This window comes from Thalassophryne amazonica, chromosome 9 (genome assembly GCF_902500255.1).
Source record: "Thalassophryne amazonica chromosome 9, fThaAma1.1, whole genome shotgun sequence".
NCBI classification, from domain to species: Eukaryota; Metazoa; Chordata; class Actinopteri; order Batrachoidiformes; family Batrachoididae; genus Thalassophryne; species Thalassophryne amazonica.
Window position 1 is genome coordinate 93,625,833 of NC_047111.1, and position 27,717 is coordinate 93,653,549.

The following is a 27,717-nucleotide window of genomic DNA, read 5'->3' on the forward strand; positions in this document are numbered from 1 at the left end:
GTTCACAAAAAACAAACTTCAAACAAACTGATAGTCAAACTGATAATCAGGCTCACTTTGATTTCTTTCAAAAATATGGCATGATCCATTTGGGATGATCAGAGCACAGAAATTCTGAAAATCAGTGTTTCTGGATTCTGGATTTTCAAAATGGCTACCATAAAACACATTTTACTGTATACAGATGCAGACATAAATTTGCATACACCTTTCCGAAAAACATTCAAACTAAATTTTCAACAACTGCACATATTCAGTATTATCAGTGTGTGCATGTTAAGTCTGTTATAATATAATGTTTATATTATATAATCTTTATATTTATATTATATATCTTTATATTACAAGATAAATATACTTCAGTTTTTATTCACTACATCAGATTTTCAACGGGTTACCAGTTGACATACATACAGACATGGTGAGCCTTCAACTACACACCAAAATTTTGCATTTTTTTCTGAACTCCTTCCATAACAGACTGGCAATCAAAATGAAGCTGTGTAGACACTGGCACACTGAGAAATTTGCATTTCAAAAGTAAATTTTTAAAAAGCCGCCCTAACTCTTCTAGAGGCCACAGGAAAGAAACGGTTTGATTTAGGGACCTAGAATGTTAGGATTTTATTATGTACCCATGCACCTTACACCAAACAACCCCCCACAAAAAAACCCTCAGAGAAAATAAAATTTTAAAAAAGAAAATGTAAAATGAATATATTTTTTTTTTAATTAAAAAACAAAACTTTGGAGGCATGACTTATGATTATCTGTAATTTTAAGTTGCCAAGAAAACTTTTAAACGAATCAGAATCAAATTTATTGCCAAGTAAGTTCACGCATACAAGGAATTTGATCTGATGTTATTGGTGCATAAATAATAAGCAAAAGAAAAGCACTTCTAAAAGAAGTAAGAGAGTCAAATAGACAAAACTATACTCACTCTTTAAAAAAAAAAAACAAGTGCAAAAACAAGTGACTGGAGTACAAAGCCTGAAAAGTTACCTTCACAGCCCCCTCAGCCTCCACAAACCAGCGGCGCAGCATGGCCTGGATTTGGCCGTCTGTCAGCTCGCCGTTTGCCTCTTGGATTTTCCTTTTGACTGTGTCTTCCAGCAACAGACGACGCAGACGCCAGTAAAAGAACTGACGAGATGTCTGCCATTCCAAAATGTCCTGAGAAAGTCAAAAGATTTCTTGTTGAATATCAACTGGCTCTCAAGAATTGGCAGAAAGAGACAAAGTGGTCTTTGTAGCGATTTTTTTGGTGGGGGGGCACGACATCATGAAGTAAGAGTCGGAGTTTAAGATAAGAAAAGCCTTTATTATCCCTCAATGGGGAAATTTCAGTGTCACATCGCAGCATAGAACAGTAGGAATAGACAGAAGGGCATGCAATAAAACAAACAAGTATCTCTTAAACAAGAACTAAAAAAAACACTGAGTGCCGGGTAAAGCTAAGGCTACCACTGTTCAGTTCAAAGCTGCACTGCCGGGATGATATACACTGTTGGGATGTAAAAGTGATCAGATAAAGTGACTTCAGCATGAAATGTACAATAAGTTACTCTGATATTTACAATATGGACAGGTTAAAATATAGTAGGTAAAGTGACTTGAGTTTGCACCATAAGTTAAATTATTGCACCTAATAAATACAGCAGGTAATGACATGATTACTGTCCTGGTTTCTATGGTTACCACAGCAGTAGATTGTTCATTGTACAGTCTGACAGCAGCCGGGAGAAACGATCTACGGAAACTCTCCCTCACACAGCGAGGGTGGATGAGTCTGTCACTAAAACTGCTCTCCAGAGCAGACAGAATGTCCTGCAGGGGGTGACACTCGTGGTCCAGCATAGATGTAAGTTTAGCCAGGACCCTCCTGTCCCCCACCTCCTGCACAGAGTCCAGAGGACAGCCCAGGACAGAGCAGGATTCCCTGATGATCTTATCCTGTCCCTCTCTGTGATGCTGCTGCTCCAGCAGACCACACCGTACAGGATGGCTAAAGCCACCACAGAGTCATAGAAGGTCCTCAGGAGTGGCCCCCTCACTCCAAAGGACCTCAGCCTCCTCAGGAGGTAGAGGCGGATCTGACCCTTCCTGTAAAGTGCGTCCGTGTTGTGAGTTCAGTCCAGTTTGTTGTTCAGATGAACACTCGGGTACTTATATGAGTCCACTCTCTCAATGTCCCTTCCCTGGATGTTCACTGGGGGGAGTGTAGTGTAGTGTCAGTTTTGTGTTTTATCTGATCAAACAAATGAGTGGCCTGCAAATAAGATTCAACTCTTAGTACTGTGAACATCAGTGGATTTGAACTGTTAAAACAAATTTCTCTGGTGGCATTTCCCACGAACGTGTCAACTCCAGCAGAATGCACTGTGAAAATATCCTGTTATTCATCTATGAGAAAGCCTTCTGGTCATGTGAGCCAAGCGAGCATGTGCGTTTATGTGAAAGATGGGACTGTGATGGTGCAGAACGACTCGTGGCTGCCTCAGGCTGCCTGCGCTTGCTAAGGTGACTGACCGGGGTCATCAGAAGATAATTATGAGGACGAGTAGCATAGCTTGGTGAGACAAAACATTATTCACGAGGCAGGTGCAGAGGCAGTTCGACTGATAATGCCCTCAGGGCCTCGCAGGTTATTCATGTGCTACACGCTCACAATGCAGCAGCGGATATATGCAAGATAGCATGGCGAACGGTATTTTACATTCGTGAAAGGCCATATCACTGTGACAACTCAGACTGCAATCTGTTTTACGATGACACTGTCTCACCGTGATCACGCCCTTCTCCTGCATGCGTCCTGGGGTGTCGTGTAGGTCTGCAAACTGCACGGCCACCTGGTGGTAGATGGGCAGGAGAAACTCTTCGCACTCCTTCAGCTTGGTTTCCAACTCTTTACGATCAGGGGGACTCAGCTCCGGGGTTCCTTTTGACAAACAGCAATTAAATAAAATTCAGTTGCAACAATGCAGATGTCACTAAATCCTGCAACAGCACTTTGTTTTCATCCCGTAAACCCCTGGCTGCTGTCAGTGCAGACTGATTTCTGTCAATTCCAATCTGGGTGTGCTCAATCCCTCCCTGCTACGCCTTCATTTCACTAGTTTGCTCAAAGCTACAAGCCCATGCAGCAGTGGACCACAGTTTTTCTGAACCAAGAGAAAAATCGATAGACTGCTCAGGAGAGCTGGTGATTGATCTGAGCAGGCTGTGATTGGCACATGTCCCAAGGGAATGCGGCGAAAGAAGATGCAATCAACCCTGAATAAAGCAGAACTGGGAAAGCACACAAATTCCCACCTGACATATCACTCTGGATAAGCAGAGGATGGGAGGGAGAGAGACGCCACATCGACAATGAGGCAGAGGCAACAAGGATACGTCTCGAATAACGACAGGAATTGAAATCACCTAATCTTTCAGCCAAGCCCATATAGACTGGGTCTACTCTTCTCATAGTCTTCACTAGGTCCTTCTTCCTGAACTTTATCTCGACTGTTCCTTCTGGCTCCAACACCCCACCACTGTTGACAAAAGAGAGGCAACAAATGATTAAAGTAGGGTTTAAGCAAACTGTGGATCGTGACAGTTGTTGGCCACTTGATGTGAGAAATGCCCCACCCACCACATAGCCAAAACATTGTTAAAACACTGCCGTAAATACCATTATTACAGTGTAGAAGTGTTGTAAGATATTACCACAACATCATCAACCTGAACTGTCAAAATGTCAACATTAAACGTCAAGAATACATTACGCTGCCAGCATGAAACATCACGATGTGTAAAGGCATCAACAAAGCATCACCAAGGCATGGTCACAGATTTTGCATCACTGGAAAAGTGCAATAAAATAACCTGTTTTTTTTTTATATGAAAGATGGATTATGATGATTAAGAAAGACAGATGCTGCTACAGACTGCAGCTAAAGGGGAGTAATGTCTGCTGTCATGTAGGGCTGCCACAAATGACTATTTTGATAGTCGACTAGTCAACGATTATTTTGGCGATTAGTCGACTAGTCGGATCATACGTAATTTCCTAAATTAAGGCCTGCAGTATTTTCTGAGAAACGTCAGGGGATGAAAAAATGAACATTTCCAAATCATTGACTATTTCTTAGACTTCATTTACATCAATCATTCAAAAATACAAACAGTGTGGTACTTTATAGTAAATCTGTGTCAGGTAGGCAGTTCTCAAAAACTAAATGTCCATGCTGGAAGGAGACAAGTGAGGGAAGCCACCAAGACACAACTCTGGAAGAACGTTTGGCTTCTGTGAGTGGGAATAGTGCAACATTTTTATTTTTATCTTCATTTTACATATAGTCCCAACTTTTTATGGTTTGTGGTTGTTTCTGTTGCATTTCTGAAATTACAGAACTGCTATAAAGAAAAGTGTGAACATTTTATTGTGTTTTAAAACTTTGTGGAGCAAATGCAAACAACAAACTCTTAGAAAGAAGGAAAAATACACAGACATATGCAGGAAAACTGATATAAACTGAACAGAACAATGCAGGCTGATTTGACTCCCCATATTTTTTTGTATAAATGAATCAGAATAAAATAAGAGGTAACTCACTTTGAAATGAATAAAACATATAGCTGCAGCTTATAATAACTTTGAAAAATAACAAAAATCAGCAGCTTGTATTTTTATTCTGACTCCAGTTCATTTAGTATGACGAAGTCATTTTTCCTTTCTCCTCATCAGTCACGTTTTGTGGTTGAACACTGCATTAAGCTTAAGATTGAATAATACATACCTTTGTAAAATAACAGCTGTTAAAGTTCAGAGTTCTCGCCTGCTTTTTATGATCTGTGCCTCTGAACATCAGCTTCTCCACATCAGGGTTTTATTTTTAACTCGTGTATGCGTAATTTTTGCTCAGTTCATTTATATATTCTCATTTTTAAGGATGTTTTAAGGATATCTGACCGTTTATTTCATGTCATGATCTCATAAATTCAGTATACGACACGCACATGGTTTGAACAGGATGGTGCCGTCAGAACCGTGTGGGTAGAGAAAGTGGAAAGAAGTAAAGGCAGCTCCACGGTTTGGTTTTGGTGTGTGTTTTTTTTTTTTTTTTTTACATGTTCTCTCAGGTTAAAATCCTCTCCCTCTGCTCTGCACTCGCTGTCTCAAGTGCACTGATGGTTCCCTCACTCGCAGTCTGCAGCCAGTTGACTCCGCGCGCGTGCACACACACACCGACAGCTCCGTCGGTAAACTGTGCATTTTAAACGGCTTTGAACAAGACGGCCACCATCATTCCCAAAATTTGAACGTCCAAAGGATGGCAGGACGGCTCGCTGCCTAAAACTATGAATTGAGAGAAAACAAAGACTTAAATAAAATAAATGACTCGTCGACTAATAAATTAGTTGTCGACGGTCCCAATAGTCGACGTAGTCATGACTAGTCGAATAGTTGTGGCAGCCCTACTGTCATGTGATCTTGATCGCATCCTGGTGGTTTCTGAGGGGTGTCTTGGGCTTTGTGACAAAATATTTCTGGTTCCTGGCCATTATTTTTCCTCGCGTATTGCCAAGGACACTCATGATTGAGGAAGATGCAGTAATGCAGTATTTTCCCATCCTGGTCCTCAGGACCCAAAAGACTGCACATTTTACATTTACGACAAATCAGGTCAGTTAGGTGTGTTCAGCTAATCAGCAGCTGACTGAGCTGATCTACTGTGATTAGTTACTTTGGTAAAAGTTAAAGTCTCCTTTAAAAATATTACTTGAGTAAAAGTCTTAAACTATCTAGCATTTACTGTACTTAAGTATCAAAAGTAAATTTCTCATAAAATGTACTTTAATTAAAAGCACTGAGTAAAAGTAACATCCAAAACGAGTAGAAAGGGAAACAGCGGAACGAAAAGAAAACCAGTGTGATGTCAGGAGAAACCAGGAGGGGGCCTCAACCTCTATAAGAGGCTGGATCTGCCTCTGGTGGAGCAGTTGGTGTTGGTGAGGGGATGAGTGAGCAACAGGTGGAAGGAAATAGCTGTAAATTAAGCTGCCATTCTTTTTATGAAAACACAGTCATTTTCCTGGAAGACCCACACACACAACTGCCAGGCTCTTGTGAAACAGAACAGTCATTTATAGCTATACAGTTGTGCCAAATTTAAGGAAAAGTAAAAAACAACAAACAATGCAAGCATCATCACCACCAACCACTGCAAAGCAACCAAACACAGTGCTCTTTGTGCTCTCGAATCCAAACCATGGCGCTGCTTTTAAGCAGTGTGTCCCCATGAGCATTTCAAACAAAATGAATGAAACAAAACAGCCACACCGGCCAGTTTTGTCCAACGGGAGCCGATCAGTGTATGCATATGCGTCAGCATGTGCGCATTTAGAGTCCAAAGCGCAGATGGTTTTCACCCTCCAGTCTCCTCTTCCTCAGTGATGGCACAGATTCAACCTAGATTCAACTTACCGCCATAACGACGGCAAGTCGTTATGTGTAAATGCACATAAAAATAATGCAATTACTCACTATAGTATGTTATGTTAAGCTAATTGTTTTTTGTGGTTCTCTTTTCTTTTTTGTTTACTTGCACATCATATATTTGATTGTTTTGTTCTGTTCAATTATGTTATTTTCTTATTGTTACCTCGTTTTGAGTGTATTTAATTGTGTATAGTAACTGGTGTACGGGGTGGGCGTTTATAAGCTTTTGCTTCAGCCCATGCCCTTTCGGCCGCACCCAATTTGAGAAATTGTTTGAGTTATTGTTGTATTTTCTTTTGTTTTTGATTTGTTATGTTAGTAAGAGTTTATGTTGTGGATAGTCTGGATAACCCTGGATGGTCTTTGCCGTGACTATCCAGGGTTGGGACCAGGAAGAGTTGTAGTCTTACACACCTCTCTGCAGCTTCTCTCCCCCTGCCATCCCCCCAATACCCCATCCCCGTAGAGACGGTGCCTGCTCCCAGACCACCAAAAACCAGTAAAAATCTATTTAAGCATAAAAATTCAAAAAGAAAAAATAATATAGCACCTTCAACTGCACCACAGACTAAAACAGTTAAATATGGTTTATTAAACATTAGGTCTCTCTCTTCTAAGTCCCTGTTAGTAAATGATATAATAATTGATCAACATATTGATTTATTCTGCCTTACAGAAACCTGGTTGCAGCAGGATGAATATGTTAGTTTAAATGAGTCAACACCCCCGAGTCACACTAACTGTGAGAACGCTCGTAGCACGGGCCGAGGGGGAGGATTAGCAGCAATCTTCCACTCTAGCTTATTAATTAATCAAAAAACCCAGACAGAGCTTTAATTCATTTGAAAGCTTGACTCTTAGTCTTGTCCATCCAAATTGGAAGTCCCAAAAACCAGTTTAATTTGTTGTTATCTATCGTCCACCTGGTCGTTACTGTGAGTTTCTCTGTGAATTTTCAGACCTTTTGTCTGACCTAGTACTTAGCTCAGATAAGATAATTATAGTGGGCGATTTTAACATCCACATAGATGCTGAGAATGACAGCCTCAACACTGCATTTAATCTATTATTAGACTCAATTGGCTTCGCTCAAAATGTAAATAAGTCCACCCACCACTTTAACCATAGTTTAGATCTTGTTCTGACTTATGGTATGGAAATTGAAGACTTAACAGTATTCCCTGAAAACCCCTTCTGTCTGATCATTTCTTAATAACATTGACATTTACTTTAATGGACTATCCAGCAGTGGGGAATAAGTTTCATTACAGTAGAAGTCTTTCGGAAAGCGCTGTAACTAGGTTTAGGGATATGATTCCTTCTTTGTTATGTTCTCCAATGCCATATACCAACACAGTGCAGAGTAGCTACCTAAACTCTGTGAGTGAGATAGATTATCTCGTCAATAGTTTTACATCCTCATTGAGCACAACTTTGGATGCTGTAGCTCCTCTGAAAAAGAGAGCCTTAAATCAGAAGTGCCTGACTCCGTGGTATAACTCACAAACTCGCAGCTTAAAGCAGATAACACGTAAGTTGGAGAGGAAATGGCGTCTCACTAATTTAGAAGATCTTCACTTAGCCTGGAAAAAGAGTCTGTTGCTCTATAAAAAAGTCCTCCGTAAAGCTAGGACATCTTACTACTCATCACTAATTGAAGAAAATAAGAACAACCCCAGGTTTCTTTTCAGCACTGTAGCCAGGCTGACAAAGAGTCAGAGCTCTATTGAGCTGAGTATTCCTTTAACTTTAACTAGTAATGACTTCATGACTTTCTTTGCTAATAAAATTTTAACTATTAGAGAAAAAATTACTCATAACCATCCCAAAGAAATATCGTTATCTTTGGCTGCTTTCAGTAATGCTGGTATTTGGTTAGACTCTTTCTCTCCAATTGTTCTGTCTGAGTTATTTTCATTAGTTACTTCCTCCAAACCATCAACATGTCTATTAGACCCCATTCCTACCAGGCTGCTCAAGGAAGCCCTACCATTAATTAATGCTTCAATCTTAAATATGATCAATCTACCTTTATTAGTTGGCTAAGTACCACAGGCTTTTAAGGTGGCAGTAATTAAACCATTACTTAAAAAGCCATCACTTGACCCAGCTATCTTAGCTAATTATAGGCCAATCTCCAACCTTCCTTTTCTCTCAAAAATTCTTGAAAGGGTAGTTGTAAAACAGCTAACTGATCATCTGCAGAGGAATGGTCTATTTGAAGAGTTTCAGTCAGGTTTTAGAATTCATCATAGTACAGAAACAGCATTAGTGAAGGTTACAAATGATCGTCTTATGGCCTCAGACAGTGGACTCATCTCTGTGCTTGTTCTGTTAGACCTCAGTGCTGCTTTTGATACTGTTGACCATAAAATTTTATTACAGAGATTAGAGCATGCCATAGGTATTAAAGGCACTGCGCTGCGGTGGTTTGAATCATATTTATCTAATAGATTACAATTTGTTCATGTAAAGAGTACTGACGGGGTCTAGAAGGAGAGAGAGCATATTTCACCCATATTGGCCTCTCTTCAATGGCTTCCTGTTAATTCTAGAATAGAATTTAAAATTCTTCTTCCTACTTATAAGGTTTTGAATAATCAGGTCCCATCTTATCTTAGGGACCTCATAGTACCATATCACCCCAACAGAGCGCTTCGCTCTCAGACTGCAGGCTTTCTTTTAGTTCCTAGGGTTTTTAAGAGTAGAATGGGAGGCAGAGCCTTCAGCTTTCAGGCTCCTCTCCTGTGGAACCAGCTCCCAATTCGGATCAGGGAGACAGACACCCTCTCTACTTTTAAGATTAGGCTTAAAACTTTCCTTTTTACTAAAGCTTATAGTTAGGGCTGGATCAGGTGACCCTGAACCATCCCTTAGTTATGCTGCTATAGACTTAGACTACTGGGGGGTTTCCCATGATGCACTGAGTGTTTCTTTCTCTTTTTGCTCTGTATGCACCACTCTGCATTTAATCATTAGTGATTGATCTCTGCTCTCTTCCACAGCATGTCTTTTTCCTGATTCTCTCCCCTCAGCCCCAACCAGTCCCAGGAGAAGACTGCCCCTCCCTGAGCCTGGTTCTGCTGGAGGTTTCTTCCTGTTAAAGGGGAGTTTTTCCTTCCCACTGTCGCCAAGTGCTTGCTCACAGGGGGTCGTTTTGACCGTTGGGGTTTTTCTGTAATTATTGTAGGGCTTTTGCCTTAAAATATAAAGCGCCTTGGGGCAACTGTTTGTTGTGATTTGGCGCTATATAAATAAAATTGATTTGATTTGATTTATGTTGGTATTTTGTGCATGCTGAATAAACTTATTCATTCATTCAAGTCACAAATGCCACAAAGTATACATTCTTGGCCACTGATCACAAATGTGATGATTTGAGGCAGAGGCGTCAGGCGTCCTCAGGAACTGCTGCAACCTGTTACCACACGTTACGATTAATGGAACGTGTTGCTGGAGAATTATCAGAAACCATTTACGCACGGTCAAGAATAATGTTCCGCGTTGTTGCGCACTATCGCGCGTAACAGTGCATCGTTAAGTTCTGTACGTTGTGAATGAGGAGAATTGTCTCCACTCACACCCCCATATTCATCCCTCAGTTGCTGAACAATTCAGATCACTACAGTTTGCTCCTCAAAATCCACAGAAGAACAACTTTGTGACTGCATGCTTAGTTGGGCTCTGTGCCATAGAGTGATGTAGAGAGGAGGAGGACACGGAGAGAGCCAAATGTGTGGCTTCACACGGCTCTCGTCTCACTCGTTTTCCCAACCATCAGGCACATGCAGCAGGTGGAACACCCGCAGGAGCGCCCCGAGGAGCACTGGAACGACACTTTTAGCCGACTTGGTGTCACTGTCCTTCAGCATACTGCAGCAATGAAACTGAATGCAGTGCAGCAGGGATTAATTGTGCGCACATCATAGAAGCACACTGTCACGACGGTCAAGACGGATCAACACACTCAGTTGCGACCTCCACGACATGAGGCAAAATGAGGGTGGTGTGTGACATTCGTGGAAGATTTTTTTGACAGGCAAAAACATGCTCCACGAAAATCATGAATATCACGCACCAACACGCATTATTAAGAAACCTATTCAGATGTGTTAAGTCACGTTAAGAATGTCAGGAATGTAGCAAGAATTATGCAAATATGACATTTGTAATGCGACTTGCCTTTGTGTAAAAGCACCATTAAGCTCATTCTATGTCAAATGTTGGCACTTGCTGCATGGGTCAAAGTCAGACTCCTCCGCTGCAGCTGATGTCTCTTCCCGGTATGGTGCACCACTGCTTTCAAACAGGCATTACCCAATCAAATTTCCTCTACTTTTATATTGTAGTAACTAAGAATGTGCCGATCCACAATTTTTCACTTCCGATCCGATCCCTGAATTTGGATAACTGCCGATACCTACATTTTTCTGATCCAGTACTAGAGCTCTGTTTGCTTTATTATTATTATTATCATTATTCTTGATTTTATATGAGGATTTTCTTAAAAAGGAGACCTGAAAGTTGAGCTACAATTTGCCAGAAGGTGTATCCAAGATGAACGCCTAGATTTGATGGTTCGATGAAAGAATTAAGTAGTTTTATTTTTTTTAGACTTGTACAGCCTTATTTTTATAGACTTAAAGAGAAAAGACAGCACTCTCTCTCTCCCCGTCTGTCTCTCCTTCTCAATTTTTAATTTCAATGGCGCTTTACTGATATGGGAGACATATGTTTACATTGACAAAGCAAGTTTTAATGCAGCTTTATTGACATGGGAAACATGTTTACATTGTCAAAGCAAGTGTCAAGAGTAAAAATTAAGTTGTCTCTCTCTGTCTGTCTCTCTCCTTCTCAATTTTCAATTTCAATGCAGCTTTATTGACATGGGAAACATGTTTACATTGTCAAAGCAAGTGTTAAGAGTAAAAATTAAAAAATTAAGTTCTCTCTCTCCCCCTCTGTCTGTAAATTTCTAAATGTATCATCAGCGACGCAGGATTTTAATGGAGTTTTTTTTCCCCGCTTCAGTGGACAGAACCTCTGTTCAGCTGTCCTCATCAGATGCGATCTGAGCTGGCGTTTCACAGCCTCAGGACACTGAAGCAGCTAACATTTCCGCACACATTTTCAGTGACAATTCAGTTTATTTTCAGAAAATCCGTGCTTGACGAACAGACAATTTGAACCCGAGAGCCGGGCGGAAATTTGCCGCTACCCACAGCTACAACACTGCGGAAGAGAGCTCTCTCAAAGAGCTCAGCTTCAGAACCCCGCCCCACCCCACTCCTCCTCACGCTCGGCAGCAAACAAAGCAGAGAGCAAACAGCAGCACTTGAGACGATACACAGTAGCTCCTCACATATGAGAAAACATCACAGGATGGATCGGTATTTTCCGATACTTGAATTACATTGGTATCGGAAGCCGATCCCGATACTGGATCGGTCGCAACCTTAGTAGTAACAAGTAATGAAGATGGTTCAGGGAAATGTATGGTGTAAAAGTATACATTTTATTGAGGAAGTGTAGTGAGGTAAAAGTGAAAGTCGCCAGAAATGTAAATAACGAAGTAAAGTACAGATGTTTAACAGACGTTAAAATTCTACTTAAGTACAGTCACAAAGTATGTCTACTTTGTTACATTATAACAGTGCACTGTAAGGATGGTGCCTGGTTTCCTGCAAACATGATGCCTGGCATTCATGCCAAAGAGTTCAGTCTTTGTCTCATTAGACCAGAGAATTTTGTTTTTCATGGTCTGAGAATCCGTCATGTACCTTTTGGCAAACCACGTCGTGCTACAGACTGCAGCTCTTTGGTCTTGGCCATGGTGGACAGGTTGGAGTGTGATTGATTGAGTGTGTGCACAGGTATCTTTATAACAGGTAACAAGTTCAAACAGGTGCCATTAATATAGGTAAAGAGTACAGAGTAGGAGGACTTCTTAAAGAAAAATTAACAGGTCTGTGAGAGCCAGAACTGTTGCGGGTTGATAGGGGAGCAAATATTTATTTCATGCAATAAAATGCAAATTAATTATTTAAAAATGATCCAATGTGATTTTCTGGATTTATTTATTTTTTTTAGATTCTGTCTCGCACAGTTGAAGTGTACCTATGATAAAAATTTACAGCCCTCTCCATTCTTTGCAGGTGGAAAAACCTGCAAAATTGACAGTGGATCAAATACTTATTTCCTCCACTGTATGTCTGCACAGATTGCACATCTCAGACGCTGCAAAAAGTTTGTTCCCGGTGTTCTAAGTTTTTGTGCTGCCCTGATAAATTCTGCTACTCGCATCAGCTGGCAGCAGGACATGACAGAGATATTCTCCTGATCAAACAAATGCCCGACTAGACAAACAGTAAAATATTTTAGCTGAAACTTTTACTTTTACTCAAACCACAGTTTTGACACTAGTCAAGGCTGAGATGGCACAAAATTTCATTGAGGCGGCCGTCTCATAGTTAGCTTGGGAAGAAAAACCCTGCTAACACGTCAGTGACTTTTTCTTTAGGGAAGCTTTCATTTTTGTTACCAACCGTAATGTTGCATCGTGTCTGTCTTTCTCTGACTGTTATTTTATTTATTTATTTTTTTGGTGCTTGGCATGTGAGAAGGGGCTGTGTCTGTCTGCAGAGGTGCAGTGAGAACATCTGTGCTAAAAGGAGGAGGGAAAAACAGCAATACTGGTATAAATTCTGTTGCATTTGAGTATCAAATCTGATTTTAGTAAATTTTAGAATTGATTGGTGTTTGAGTTTTTCTTAATTTTTTTTTTTTTTTGACAACTCTAAAATGTGACAAGATGAGATGACATATCAATTTTGAACATAAATGCGTTGTGGCCATTCCCGCCCAATATGATGTAACATTGTGTACCACAACGTAAGAACTCAGGTCGCGTGCATCATGTTAAAACATTTGAAGGTGGAAACCTCAGTTTATTCTAGACAAAAAAAAATGTGTCAAAGGTGGAGTCAATCAGTCCAACTCACCGACTGTCCTTATCAGCGTACATCTCCATGTGACGAGGGTTGATGGTGGGATCTATGACCACCCATGAACCTCCTCTAAGCTCAGCCTGGGGAGGGATATAAACGAGTACCGGCTGCTTGTACTCTCTCAGTCCATCCACAATGTAGGCCCCGAACTTCAACACCTGGTCGTACATATCTGTGCAGGAGAATTCCACATCAAGGAGTGAAGCAGCTTAATCAGAGTGACCAAATAACACAGATATGAATGTACCTTTCATTCCTCCAGAAAAGCCCCTCCAATTAGCAAACACAATGAGAGGCAGACCCTCTCGGTTCAGATCTTTAATGGCCTGGGCTGTTTTGAAAGCAGAGTCTGGGAACCACACCTGTCCTGCCTGTTGGATGATCTAAACATATAAATCAGAACCTCAGCATCACTACTTCAGGATGACAAAACATGTAAATATGTGGTTTCTTTTTCACACTTTGTTAAATGGAATCATAAACACTTACTTTAGCCTCTGAGTCCAAATTGGCTGGATCAGCTGGGATTGACAGCTCTACTGATCTGGTTTCCACAGCAACTACTCCAGTGGGTATCCCACCCAGCCTGTACAAAAAAAGACCATGTAGCAGTGACTACATTTTATAAAGCAATAAACCATTTATGCTACACACACATTTACTTTTGTCATGATGTTACTGGACATAAATGAGAGTTACGTGGCTTGTTTGGGGTCTTACCTGGCTCGGCCAACCACCACACTCTGGGCCCATGGCTGCATGATTTCCATGAAAGAGCCATGATCAAAGAAACCGCTCTGCCAGGAACCCTTTGGAGCTTTATAAACAATGTGCAAAAAAAGAAACAACCAACCAACCAAAATAATAATAATAAAAAAATATATCACAAATTATTACCTTCTCAAAACTGCAATTACACCTCTGTACGTTGCCTGTAAATAAAATCCCTTTCAAGATTCTTTTCAATAATCTATGGTGGTTTTCCTTCCACAGTCAGAGGTTGTGCATATTTTCTCTACAGAATCTGTAATTGTGGCACACATCATGATTGATAACTTTATAAGGACCCTTGCTCAGCCCTTTTTAGTGCCTGTGCCTTCAGAGAAACCTGCCCAGCCTAAGAGGTTAACATTCAATTAAGCTTCCCCACTCATCACTAGTGAAGACATTGAATGGCTTCCCCCAATCTCTCTGCTGTCCCAAGCTATAATTACGTAAGTTGATACAGAACCTGATCAGTCCTGACTGCCAGTATAAAACACACAGCATCCATTCCAACGCAATCTGTATCATGCTTCAGAAGACATGATGTTAGGATTCACCATTTTTCTTTTAGAATCACATCTTTATAGAAATTATTTCAGCTTTTAACCATGGGTTTTTCTGAACATACTAAAATTTCCCACAAACATTTGTAGATTTGATTCTTTACAGCTGGACCAGGATACAGCAGCACCCCATAACAGAGTTACAATTACGTCAGCTATTCTGTACCCACAGCCCCATGAAGCTGATTTTAAAGCTAATAAGACATTATGCTAAGAGTACAACTTGTTACAAAATAATTAAGTTTAAAGATCTCTAAGATGATGAACTCACTCTGGCTGGGGCGTCCAGCTAACATCCAGCGAGGATCATAAGGAGTCTTCGTAGGCACAAACTCGACAAGTCGATCTATGGAGTCTTTAGCATCAAGAATGGGCACCGGGCTTGTCTTACACTGAAGACAATAAATAAAAACAAGCAGAAATTCTAACCATGAAATGTAAATTTTAAAAACCAACTCAAAGGGTAGTTTCTGGCTCAAAATAATAGTAGAAACCTAACCTTGGGCATGTAGGATAGCCACTGGAGAAGCGTGAAGACTCCCTCAAAGTCATCACAAACAGTACAGTGAGTAACACCATTGTTGTGCATTATCTGAATTCCACCAAGTTGGTTGTTTGATGTGTACACTTCTCTGCCCAGTACCTATGATGGAAACAAATGTGGAATTTCCATTTGAAAATCTGATGACAGTAATGTAAACACTGTTCTGCTAAACCTACATGATGCTGCAGACTTTAACCCTCTGGGGTCCGAGGGCATTTTTTGGACAGTTCACTCGCCTGGCATAAATGTGTTATTATTGCTGTTAAAAGCTCACCCTGTATCCCACAATCAAGTAGTATGTCTCTTTTTCTTCAGAACACGCTGTACTTTCTGAATATTTATGCTATAATGGTGTTTTATAAGTGTAATAAAAGTTTACAATCAGAAATAAGAAAGGAAAAAATAAAGGGGAAAATAATTTTCACACATATTTATTCAAAACACACAGCAAACTATAAAAAACAACTATTTTGACACTTTATAAAGGTAATTTGGGGTCTTGTAGAACAGAATGCACAAAATAAATGTTCTAACAATAAACACAAATGCACATTTTGAACAATATATACAAAATGGTCTATGTGTTTTGTTTGTCTTTATGCCACATCTCAAAGCAATTTCTGTCTGCTATTACACAAAGGCTTATAACACAAACTTTCTTTCCTGGAGTTTGACTCTTGGAATGTGTTCCTGCACTATAAACAACCTCTCTTCACAGTTTGAGGCCCTGTTAACATCCCCCCTTTCATTTATATGCGTAAATGGCACTTTACGAGTGAGAGAGGCTTATTCAACAATATTTGTCCAAGTAGTGAGTCATTTCTTCCAGTGACACTCTTTGTTAGACCATGTAAGGTTGTATGAGGCCTTCTTACATTGATCACCTTCATTCATATGTGCAACGCTGTGCTTTTATGCATGGAGCCAGCCGCCAGGGGGCTCTTCAAACAGTATTCACATGCCAGAGAGTAACACATTCTTTCTACAAACGGTCTTTGGGATACATGTGAGAGTGCTCTGCCCTATGATTGGATATTGAAAAACCATGTGACAGTGAACCAATTCCGACTGGACACTCACATTGTGCACGCCATCACACAGCTTCTATAAGTAGTACAAAGATGGTGGACAGCTGGCTCGAAAGTCCGCAGAGTTAACTTTTCAGCAAAAAAAAAAAAAAAAAGTAAGTTTCTATCTCATATCATTAAAAAGTTATTTATAATTTAGTAAAACCTGAACAGCCCCAGAGGGTTAATGTAGGGCTGCCAAGCTGTTAAAGGCCTTTATTCTTCTGTCTAATTGCAGAAAAAAACAACAACATCAATGTATAATGACAAAAAGTGTGTGTGTGTTGAGGAGGGGGCAAAAAGTCAACACATTTACAAATCTATAAAAAGAACTTTTGACATTTTTGGCCAAATTAATTCAGTATCACAACAGTTCATTTCCTAGCAATCAACTAATCATTTAAAGTGTACCATAAACTAAGCTTGGATAAGTTATGGCAAAGACTTAATGCAAAATTTTAGTCTAAAAAAAAAAATCTAAGCCCCATTAGTTTAATTTTGTTGTATACTAGAGCTGTGGACAAAAATAAATATTGCAGAGCATTATTATATTATTTTCATGATAGTAAATTCTTTCAGCTGCTTTTTTCACTTGGGGTCACCAGATCTGTATGCTGATTTTTAGCCAGATCCTCTTCCTGATTCAACTCTACATTCATGCAGGTGTGGAACCTGAACAAACAAAACAAGCACACTAACTACTTGGCTATTAATATTAAGATATTAATGTTAATATAGTATGGCATCTTCCTGAGCAACAGCATAATATAACAATGAGTAATTTGTAAGCCTTCCTTTTTTGACTAGTTTTGTTTATTTTACTTATTATGTCCAACAGAGGAAAAACTAATGTCTTTGTTATATTTAGTGTAGCTTTACCCTTTGAAGACCATCTCTATCATCTACATATGCCATGATTGAGAGTTAATTCACTGCTCATATTGTGTAAACTTGTGGGCTACGAACAGAAAGTGTGAACAGGTCTCTGGTCCAAGTGGATCAATATCCCACATACAGCCATAGACACACATCAATGCCTCAATACCAGTTATCAGCAGGTAGATCTCTCTATTCCAGAGGCTGCAGGCAGGTGGCAGCACATGTCAGCCTTTCAAGAGATTTTATTTATTCAATTATTTATTGTTTTTTTTTTTTCAAATGACTGGTTAATGTGTCTGATTTTCAGCCTTGAAGTTTACTTTACCCGCCAAGTGTGAAACAGGCTGTTATGTAAGGGTGACATGGATGTCACAGAAATATTCACGTTTTCTCTGCCTGTGCAAAAATGTGAAGCGGTAACACCTTAATGCCAAAGTCTTCATTTTAACAAGCAACTACAAATAAGTACAGAGGTCTCAACATGGTTCAATAAAAATCAGAGGGGGGAGCTCCATCCCTTCCCTCTGCTTTTCACCTGCACAGCCATCATTTACTTTCTTTATTACCATTAATGGTTATGTATCTGGCTACAAATCTGGAGCAGACTCGTAAAGCTGTCAGAAAATCCTGTGGCATTGAGAAATATTGCAGTCACCTTGACATACACAAAACCCCCTGGCCATCGGAGGCTTCATTATGATTCCATGGCAGAGAGGAAAGGACACAGGAGGAGGGGCATGACAGGGAGAAAAAGAGACCAAATGCATGGAAGCGATCACTGTGGTATTTGAGCAAGTAGTTACTATCCAGTTGCCATGAAAATATGAGTTTTCCCAACTGTTAATGAAAGAATTCCTGAATGGTGACCTCCTGCTCGCTGGTAAGCTTAAGTTAATAACCATGAACACGCACGACAAATTCAATTCAATTCAATATAAACACGGCTGATTTTCTGTAAAGAATATAATGGAATCCATCAACTATATGCTGCAGATACCTGTCAGTAAGCATTACTTTTGGTGTAGTCTCATAAACCGTGCTAAACCAAGGGGCCAGAGGAGGAATAAGTGAGTTTCCAGAAATGCTGCAAATAGCTACAACATCACTGGGCTTTTTGCATGATTCGCCATGTTGCTTTCTGTCATCAAATTTGGAATGAAGTCACCTTAACACAATGACAAGGAGAGAGGAAGAAAAAGAAAAACAAGAGGAGGTAGTGAAGCCTGCAGACATGAGCGGATGCACTGAAAACAATCTGCCTCAGCAAATGTTTTCATTTTGATTAAAAACAAATTATATAGGCGTCCTGCCCTGCAGCATCCAGCATGCCATTCTATTTTTATGCAAATAGAACTTCATGCTTTGCTTTCAATTATTCCATGATGAGTGGTCTGCAGGCCTGTGGCTGCGACTGAAAGGGAACCCCTGGTCAGGTGGAGGCCAGATCAATGAGTCAGAACAAACATGGAAATCACACGATGCTTTCCAAATTTCTTCAAGTCACCCTGTCCTCCTGATTCCTAGTTTCAAATTTGCACTATATTTTTTGTGTTAAAATAATGAAGCAAACTGAGCAAGAGAGATGCACACACTGCTCCTTTCCCTCCCTCTCATATTACCTAATAAAAGGCATAATTGGTTAATAGACATTTATCACTAAATCCTCATTAAAATGCAGACGCATAAGAAACAAATCACTTGTATCAGCAATGTGTATCTCTTGTAAAACCAAATAAGCACCAGACACACACACAGACAGCAATAATTTCACATCTCCACTTTAAACTAGAACACTAAAATGGTATCTCAAAGCAGTTTAAGGGGTACGCTAAACCTTGGTTTTACATTTCACCCTCTGTAAAAAACAAAACAAAAACATCTACTCAAATATTGATTCCTGTTCTTATTTTTTCCATTTCCTTTTCCAGCTTTTCTCAAGCAACAACTGTCATCTTTTCTCCATCTCTAGAAGTCACAATCAAAAGGCATACATGTCATTAGCTTGTTGAGTCAGTCTCACAAACCGAGAGGCCTGTTCGTTACTGAAATGAGGCTTCATCTTCCCATAGTGTTTTTTTTTTTATTTGGGTTACTTCCTCTTTCTTGCCAATGAGGACGGCACATCACAGCAAGCTGTATCTGGCTTCACTGTAGGTGTTAGTGAGGTACAGTACTACTAACACTGGCTCATGACACGCTTTGGCCTGGCAAAGGCAAAATCCAAACACTGTACAGCATTTTCAGATCAATCCCAGTCTGTCTTCAGTGTTTGGTCAGACTTGATCTACAGCCTGTCTTGAAGCTGGTTTAGTTCCACACATATGCCTTGTGAGCGGTGTTTTGCTGTATCTGTTAGCTGTTTAATCTGCGCAGTTAGATTGATCTAGTTACCTAGATAATGATTTGTTTCACAGTGTAATCTTAACTTGCCTTAACTAAAGCACTCCCTCTGCTGAATCACCTCTAAATTATTTACACATTATTCACTTTGTGTGTTTTTAGGAATCCGCTAGCTTAGCGCAGCTACTAGCTCTTAGCCGGTTTAGCATGGCGGCTTCTCCTGTCTCTCCTGCACTTTTCTGCTCTGGGTGTGAAATGTTTAGTTATTCCTCGGCCTCCTTTAGCAGTAATGGTACTTGTAATAAGTGTAGCTTATTCGTAGCTTTGGAGGCCAGGCTGAGCGAATTGGAGACTCGGCTCCGCACCGTGGAAAATTCTACAGCTAGCCAGGCCCCTGTAGTCGGTGGGGACCAAGGTAGCTTAGTCGCTGTTAGTTTCCCTCTGGCAGATCCTGAGCAGCCGGGAAAGCAGGCCGACTGGGTGACTGTGAGGAGGAAGCGTAGCCCTAAACAGAAGCCCCGTGTACACCGCCAACCCATCACATTTCTAACCGTTTTTCCCCACTCGGCGACACACCTGCCAAGGATCAAACTCTGGTTATTGGCGACTCTGTTTTGAGAAATGTCAATCAATTAATCAATTTTATTTATATAGCGCCAAATCACAACAAACAGTTGCCCCAAGGTGCTTTATATTGTAAGGCAAGGCCATACAATAATTACGTAAAAACCCCAATGGTCAAAACGATCCCCTGTGAGCAAGCACTTGGCGACAGTGGGAAGGAAAAACTCCCTTTTAACAGGAAGAAACCTCCAGCAGAACCAGGCTCAGGGAGGGGCAGTCTTCTGCTGGGACTGGTTGGGGCTGAGGGAGAGAACCAGGAAAAAGACATGCTGTGGAGGGGAGCAGAGATCAATCACTAATGATTAAATGCAGAGTGGTGCATACAGAGCAAAAAGAGAAGAACCCCCCAGCAGTCTAAGTCTATAGCAGCATAACTAAGGGATGGTTCAGGGTCACCTGATCCAGCCCTAACTATAAGCTTTAGCAAAAAGGAAGGTTTTAAGCCTAATCTTAAAAGTAGAGAGGGTGTCTGTCTCCCTGATCCGAATTGGGAGCTGGTTCCACAGGAGAGGAGCCTGAAAGCTGAAGGCTCTGCCTCCCATTCTACTCTTACAAACCCTAGGAACTACAAGTAAGCATGCAGTCTGAGAGCGAAGCGCTCTATTGGGGTGATATGGTACTATGAGGTCCCTAATATAAGAAGGGACCTGATTATTCAAAACCTTATAAGTAAGAAGAAGAATTTTAAATTCTATTCTAGAATTAACAGGAAGCCAATGAAGAGAGGCCAATATGGGTGAGATATGCTCTCTCCTAGTCCCCGTCAGTACTCTAGCTGCAGCATTTTGAATTAACTGAAGGCTTTTCAGGGAACTTTTAGGACAACCTGATAATAATGAATTACAATAGTCCAGCCTAGAGGAAATAAATGCATGAATTAGTTTTTCAGCATCACTCTGTGACAAGACCTTTCTAATTTTAGAGATATTGCGTAAATGCAAAAAAGCAGTCTTACATATTTGTTTAATATGCGCTTTGAATGACATATCCTGATCAAAAATGACTCCAAGATTTCTCACAGTATTACTAGAGGTCAGGGTAATGCCATCCAGAGTAAGGATCTGAGTTTAAAAGCAGGAAATTAGAGGTCATCCATGTCCTTATGTCTGTAAGACAATCCTGCAGTTTAGCTAATTGGTGTGTGTCCTCTGGCTTCATGGATAGATAAAGCTGGGTATCATCTGCGTAACAATGAAAATTTAAGCAATGCTGTCTAATAATACTGCCTAAGGGAAGCATGTATAAAGTGAATAAAATTGGTCCTAGCATAGAACCTTGTGGAACTCCATAATTAACCTTAGTCTGTGAAGAAGATTCCCCATTTACATGAACAAATTGTAATCTATTAGATAAATATGATTCAAACCACCGCAGTGCAGTGCCTTTAATACCTATGGCATGCTCTAATCTCTGTAATAAAATTTTATGGTCAACAGTATCAAAAGCAGCACTGAGGTCTAACAGAACAAGCACAGAGATGAGTCCACTGTCTGAGGCCATAAGAAGATCATTTGTAACCTTCACTAATGCTGTTTCTGTACTATGATGAATTCTAAAACCTGACTGAAACTCTTCAAATAGACCATTCCTCTGCAGATGATCAGTTAGCTGTTTTACAACTACCCTTTCAAGAATTTTTGAGAGAAAAGAAAGGTTGGAGATTGGCCTATAATTAGCTAAGATAGCTGGGTCAAGTGATGGCTTTTTAAGTAATGGTTTAATTACTGCCACCTTAAAAGCCTGTGGTACAGAGCCAACTAATAAAGATAGATTGATCATATTTAAGATCGAAGCATTAAATAATGGTAGGGCTTCCTTGAGCAGCCTGGTAGGAATGGGGTCTAATAGACATGTTGATGGTTTGGATGAAGTAACTAATGAAAATAACTCAGACAGAACAATCTGAGAGAAAGAGTCTAACCAATTACCGGCATCACTGAAAGCAGCCAAAGATAACGTCTTTGGGATGTGAAAGTTAGCGACACCAGCAACCATAGTCAATTGTCTTCCGGGGGCCAGAGCAGGCGGCATTGAAGGAAATTTGAAACTGCTGGCTAAGGCTAAGCGTAAATTTGGTAAGATTGTAATTCACGTCGGCAGTAATGACACCCGATTACGCAAATCGGAGGTCACTAAAATTAACATTGAATCGGTGTGTAACTTTGCAAAAACAATGTCGGACTCTGTAGTTTTCTCTGGGCCCCTCCCCAATCGGACCGGGAGTGACATGTTTAGCCGCATGTTCTCCTTGAATTGCTGGCTGTCTGAGTGGTGTCCAAAAAATTAGGTGGGCTTTATAGATAATTGGCAAAGCTTCTGGGGAAAACCTGGTCTTGCTAGGAGAGACGGCATCCATCCCACTTTGGATGGAGCAGCTCTCATTTCTAGAAATCTGGCCAATTTACTTAAATCCTCCAAACCGTGACTATCCAGGGTTGGGACCAGGAAGCAGAGTTGTAGTCTTACACACCTCTCTGCAGCTTCTCTCCCCCTGCCATCCCCTCATTACCCCATCCCCGTAGAGACGGTGCCTGCTCCCAGACCACCAATAACCAGCAAAAATCTATTTAAGCATAAAAATTCAAAAAGAAAAAATAATATAGCACCTTCAACTGCACCACAGACTAAAACAGTTAAATGTGGTCTATTAAACATTATGTCTCTCTCTTCTATGTCCCTGTTAGTAAATGATATAATAATTGATCAACATATTGATTTATTCTGCCTTACAGAAACCTGGTTACAGCAGGATGAATATGTTAGTTTAAATGAGTCAACACCCCCGAGTCACACTAACTGTCAGAATGCTCGTAGCACGGGCCGAGGCGGAGGATTAGCAGCAATCTTCCATTCCAGCTTATTAATTAATCAAAAACCCAGACAGAGCTTTAATTCATTTGAAAGCTTGACTCTTAGTCTTGTCCATCCAAATTGGAAGTCCCAAAAACCAGTTTTATTTGTTGTTATCTATCGTCCTCCTGGTCGTTACTGTGAGATTTTAACATCCACATAGATGCTGAGAATGACAGCCTCAACACTGCATTTAATCTATTATTAGACTCAATTGGCTTTGCTCAAAATGTAAATGAGTCCACCCACCACTTTAATCATATCTTAGATCTTGTTCTGACTTATGGTATGGAAATTGAAGACTTAACAGTATTCCCTGAAAACTCCATTCTATCTGATCATTTCTTAATAACATTTACATTTACTCTGATGGACTACCCAGCAGTGGGGAATAAGTTTCATTACACTAGAAGTCTTTCAGAAAGCGCTGTAACTAGGTTTAAGGATATGATTCCTTCTTTATGTTCTCTAATGCCATATACCAACACAGTGCAGAGTAGCTACCTAAACTCTGTAAGTGAGATAGAGTATCTTGTCAATAGTTTTACATCCTCATTGAAGACAACTTTGGATGCTGTAGCTCCTCTGAAAAGAGAGCTTTAAATCAGAAGTGCCTGACTCCGTGGTATAACTCACAAACTTGCAGCTTAAAGCAGATAACATGTAAGTTGGAGAGGAAATGGCGTCTCACTAATTTAGAAGATATTCACTTAGCCTGGAAAAAGAGTCTGTTGCTCTATAAAAAAAAGCCCTCCGTAAAGCTAGGACATCTTACTACTCATCACTAATTGAAGAAAATAAGAACAACCCCAGGTTTCTTTTCAGCACTGTAGCCAGGCTGACAAAGAGTCAGAGCTCTATTGAGCCGAGTATTCCTTTAACTTTAACTAGTAATGACTTCATGACTTTTTTTTGCTAATAAAAGTTTAACTATTAGAGAAAAAATTACTCATAACCATCCCAAAGACGTATCGTTATCTTTGGCTGCTTTCAGTGATGCCGGTATTTGGTTAGACTCTCTCTCTCAGATTGTTCTGTCTGAGTTATTTTCATTAGTTACTTCATCCAAACCATCAACATGTCTATTAGACCCCATTCCTACCAGGCTGCTCAAGGAAGCCCTACCATTATTTAATGCTTCGATCTTAAATATGATCAATCTATCTTTATTAGTTGGCTATGTACCACAGGCTTTTAAGGTGGCAGTAATTAAACCATTACTTAAAAAGCCATCACTTGACCCAGCTATCTTAGCTAATTATAGGCCAATCTCCAACCTTCCTTTTCTCTCAAAAATTCTTGAAAGGGTAGTTGTAAAACAGCTAACTGATCATCTGCAGAGGAATGGTCTATTTGAAGAGTTTCAGTCAGGTTTTAGAATTCATCATAGTACAGAAACAGCATTAGTGAAGGTTACAAATGATCTTCTTATGGCCTCAGACAGTGGACTCATCTCTGTGCTTGTTCTGTTAGACCTCAGTGCTGCTTTTGATACTGTTGACCATAAAACTTCATTACAGAGATTAGAGCATGCCATAGGTATTAAAGGCACTGCGCTGCGGTGGTTTGAATCATATTTATCTAATAGATTACAATTTGTTCATGTAAATGGGGAATCTTCTTCACAGATTAAGGTTAATTATGGAGTTCCACAAGGTTCTGTGCTAGGACCAATTTTATTCACTTTATACATGCTTCCCTTAGGCAGTATTATTAGACGGCATTGCTTAAATTTTCATTGTTACGCAGATGATACCCAGCTTTATCTATCCACGAAGCCAGAGGACACACACCAATTAGCTAAACTGCAGGATTGTCTTACAGACAAAGACATGGATGACCTCTAATTTCCTGCTTTTAAACTCAGATAAAACTGAAGTTATTGTACTTGGCCCCACAAATCTTAGAAACATGGTGTCTAACCAGATCCTTACTCTGGATGGCATTACCCTGACCTCTAGTAATACTGTGAGAAATCGGAGTCATTTTTGATCAGGATATGTCATTCAAAGCGCATATTAAACAAATATGTAGGACTGCTTTTTTGCATTTACGCAATATCTCTAAAATTAGAAAGGTCTTGTCTCAGAGTGATGCTGAAAAACTAATTCATGCATTTATTTCCTCTAGGCTGGACTATTGTAATTCATTATTATCAGGTTGTCCTAAAAGTTCCCTGAAAATACTTCAGTTAATTCAAAATGCTGCAGCTAGAGTACTAACGGGGACTAGAAGGAGAGAGCATATCTCACCCATATTGGCCTCTCTTCATTGGCTTCCTGTTAATTCTAGAATAGAATTTAAAATTCTTCTTCTTACTTATAAGGTTTTGAATAATCAGGTCCCATCTTATTTTAGGGACCTCATAGTACCATATCACCCCAATAGAGCGCTTCGCTCTCAGACTGCAGGCTTACTTGTAGTTCCTAGGGTTTGTAAGAGTAGAATGGGAGGCAGAGCCTTCAGCTTTCAGGCTCCTCTCCTGTGGAACCAGCTCCCAATTCGGATCAGGGAGAGAGACACCCTCTCTACTTTTAAGATTAGGCTTAAAACTTTCCTTTTTGCTAAAGCTTATAGTTAGGGCTGGATCAGGTGACCCTGAACCATCCCTTAGTTATGCTGCTATAGACTTAGACTGCTGGGGGGTTCCCATGATGCACTGAGTGTTTCTTTCTCTTTTTGCTCTGTATGCACCACTCTGCATTTAATCATTAGTGATTGATCTCTGCTCCCCTCCACAGCATGTCTTTTTCCTGGTTCTCTCCCTCAGCCCCAACCAGTCCCAGCAGAAGACTGCCCCTCCCTGAGCCTGGTTCTGCTGGAGGTTTCTTCCTGTTAAAAGGGAGTTTTTCCTTCCCACTGTCGCCAAGTGCTTGCTCACAGGGGGTCGTTTTGACCGTTGGGGTTTTTACGTAATTATTGTATGGCCTTGCCTTACAATATAAAGCGCCTTGGGGCAACTGTTTGTTGTGATTTGGCGCTATATAAATTAAATTGATTGATTGAGTGGAATTTTTTTTTTCTGAAAAGTAAAGCCACACTTTTGACTGTTCACTGCAGTCCATCTTTCACACTTTTGCAACATTAGCATGCACGTTAGCTTGGATCAAAACACATATATTGCCTTGTCGATACATTACGTTATCACATACGTATGTCCTCAGAGAGTGCTACAAAATAACCAGAGCTCCCATAAGCAGAACTGAAACTTTAACAGCCCAGTTTACGCACCATATCCAGTGCTGTCCGGCACACAAACTGTGGTAACAACCACAGAATAACTGGCATTGAGGTAAAAACTACTGGTGGCCTTAGGCATGCAATAAACCATGAAATCTGATTTTAAACATTCTTTCACATGCAGAACTAAATTTGAAACAATAATTCTGAGCGGCCTGTTAGCTATTAACGCTACACAACCAAAATATATATTCATAGATAACATTACCTTATTGAGTGCTCCAGCTCCAGTAAGGATGATGTGAGAGTTGTCCACTTGAATAGTTCTCTGTCCAAGCCTCACTAAGTAAGCCCCAATGCCTATGGCTCGGCAGGTGACCTATAAGATGAGACCAATCCTGTTATGGCTCCAAAATAAATATAAAATACTGAACGATCATACAGGCAGTAAGACTCATGGCTATGAAGGACATTTTTTTGGTGTAACCACTTCAATCTTACCAAGTTCATGGTGATGATCTCTTCATAAGCCAGTGATGACTCTCCTGCAATCATTCCAGAGCCTCTGAGATTTTCGACACCTAGCCCTTCTTCCTTCCCTATGATGTCAGTGATCTTGTATCTGCATAGCAACACAATCAATCAATCTGACCAATGACCTACCAATAAGGTTAGCTTCTACTGCGACCACTTTCATAGCACACAAACACAAGTGCTGTTCATCACATATTTGTCATGTCATGTGTGCTGTCACAATTAGTCCATGTTTGTTTCAAGCATTCTCTGTGCACATCCTCGAAAATTAACTTGAAAATTACAATCCCTGCATCAATCACATGGGCAGTGTAATTTCTGGGAGATTAAAACCACGAGACCAGCACAAGAAAGTGGGGAGAAAAAAGAAAAAGTAAATGCTTCACTTAACCAACAACAACAACAAAAAAAGCAAAAAGCACTCCACTCCTAAAAGCAAACATTTGTTTAGAAATATTTCACTAGGCAGCTTTACTATTACACATATACCAGTAAATCTGCAATAACATTACCAAATAAGACAGTGCTTGAAATATGGTGTATAAATGATTACTTTTAAGAATAAAAGCAAGAAAATATCTATCTTCTATCTACAATAATATCTTCTATCTTCCTATCTCCTTTTCAATCCCAATCATGTTTATGTGTATGCGTGTGTATATATATATATATATATATATATATATATATATATATATATATATATATACACACACACACACACAGTAGTGTTCAGAATAATAGTAGTGCTATGTGACTAAAAAGAGTAATCCAGGTTTTGAGTATATTTCTTATTGTTACATGGGAAACAAGGTACCAGTAGATTCTCACAAATCCAACAAGACCAAGCATTCATGATATGCACACTCTTAAG

The 27,717-nt window shown here is 40.1% G+C and overlaps 1 protein-coding gene across 6 annotated transcripts in view; it reads right to left on the bottom strand.

Moving 5' to 3' along the window:
• acaca (acetyl-CoA carboxylase alpha) overlaps window positions 1–27,717 on the bottom strand; it is a 122,145-nt gene that overhangs the window by 2,544 nt on the left and 91,884 nt on the right. For all 6 annotated transcript variants that reach the window (XM_034178782.1, XM_034178781.1, XM_034178780.1 and 3 more), the window contains 11 exons: window positions 26,811–26,931; window positions 26,578–26,688; window positions 15,325–15,468; window positions 15,097–15,217; window positions 14,218–14,314; window positions 13,987–14,083; window positions 13,745–13,880; window positions 13,492–13,669; window positions 3,427–3,539; window positions 2,787–2,941; window positions 1,006–1,176 (listed from right to left, as the gene is read on the bottom strand). In XM_034178782.1, coding sequence (XP_034034673.1) covers window positions 1,006–1,176; window positions 2,787–2,941; window positions 3,427–3,539; window positions 13,492–13,669; window positions 13,745–13,880; window positions 13,987–14,083; window positions 14,218–14,314; window positions 15,097–15,217; window positions 15,325–15,468; window positions 26,578–26,688; window positions 26,811–26,931 — 1,444 coding nt within the window. The remainder of the gene's footprint in view (window positions 1–1,005; window positions 1,177–2,786; window positions 2,942–3,426; window positions 3,540–13,491; window positions 13,670–13,744; window positions 13,881–13,986; window positions 14,084–14,217; window positions 14,315–15,096; window positions 15,218–15,324; window positions 15,469–26,577; window positions 26,689–26,810; window positions 26,932–27,717) is intronic.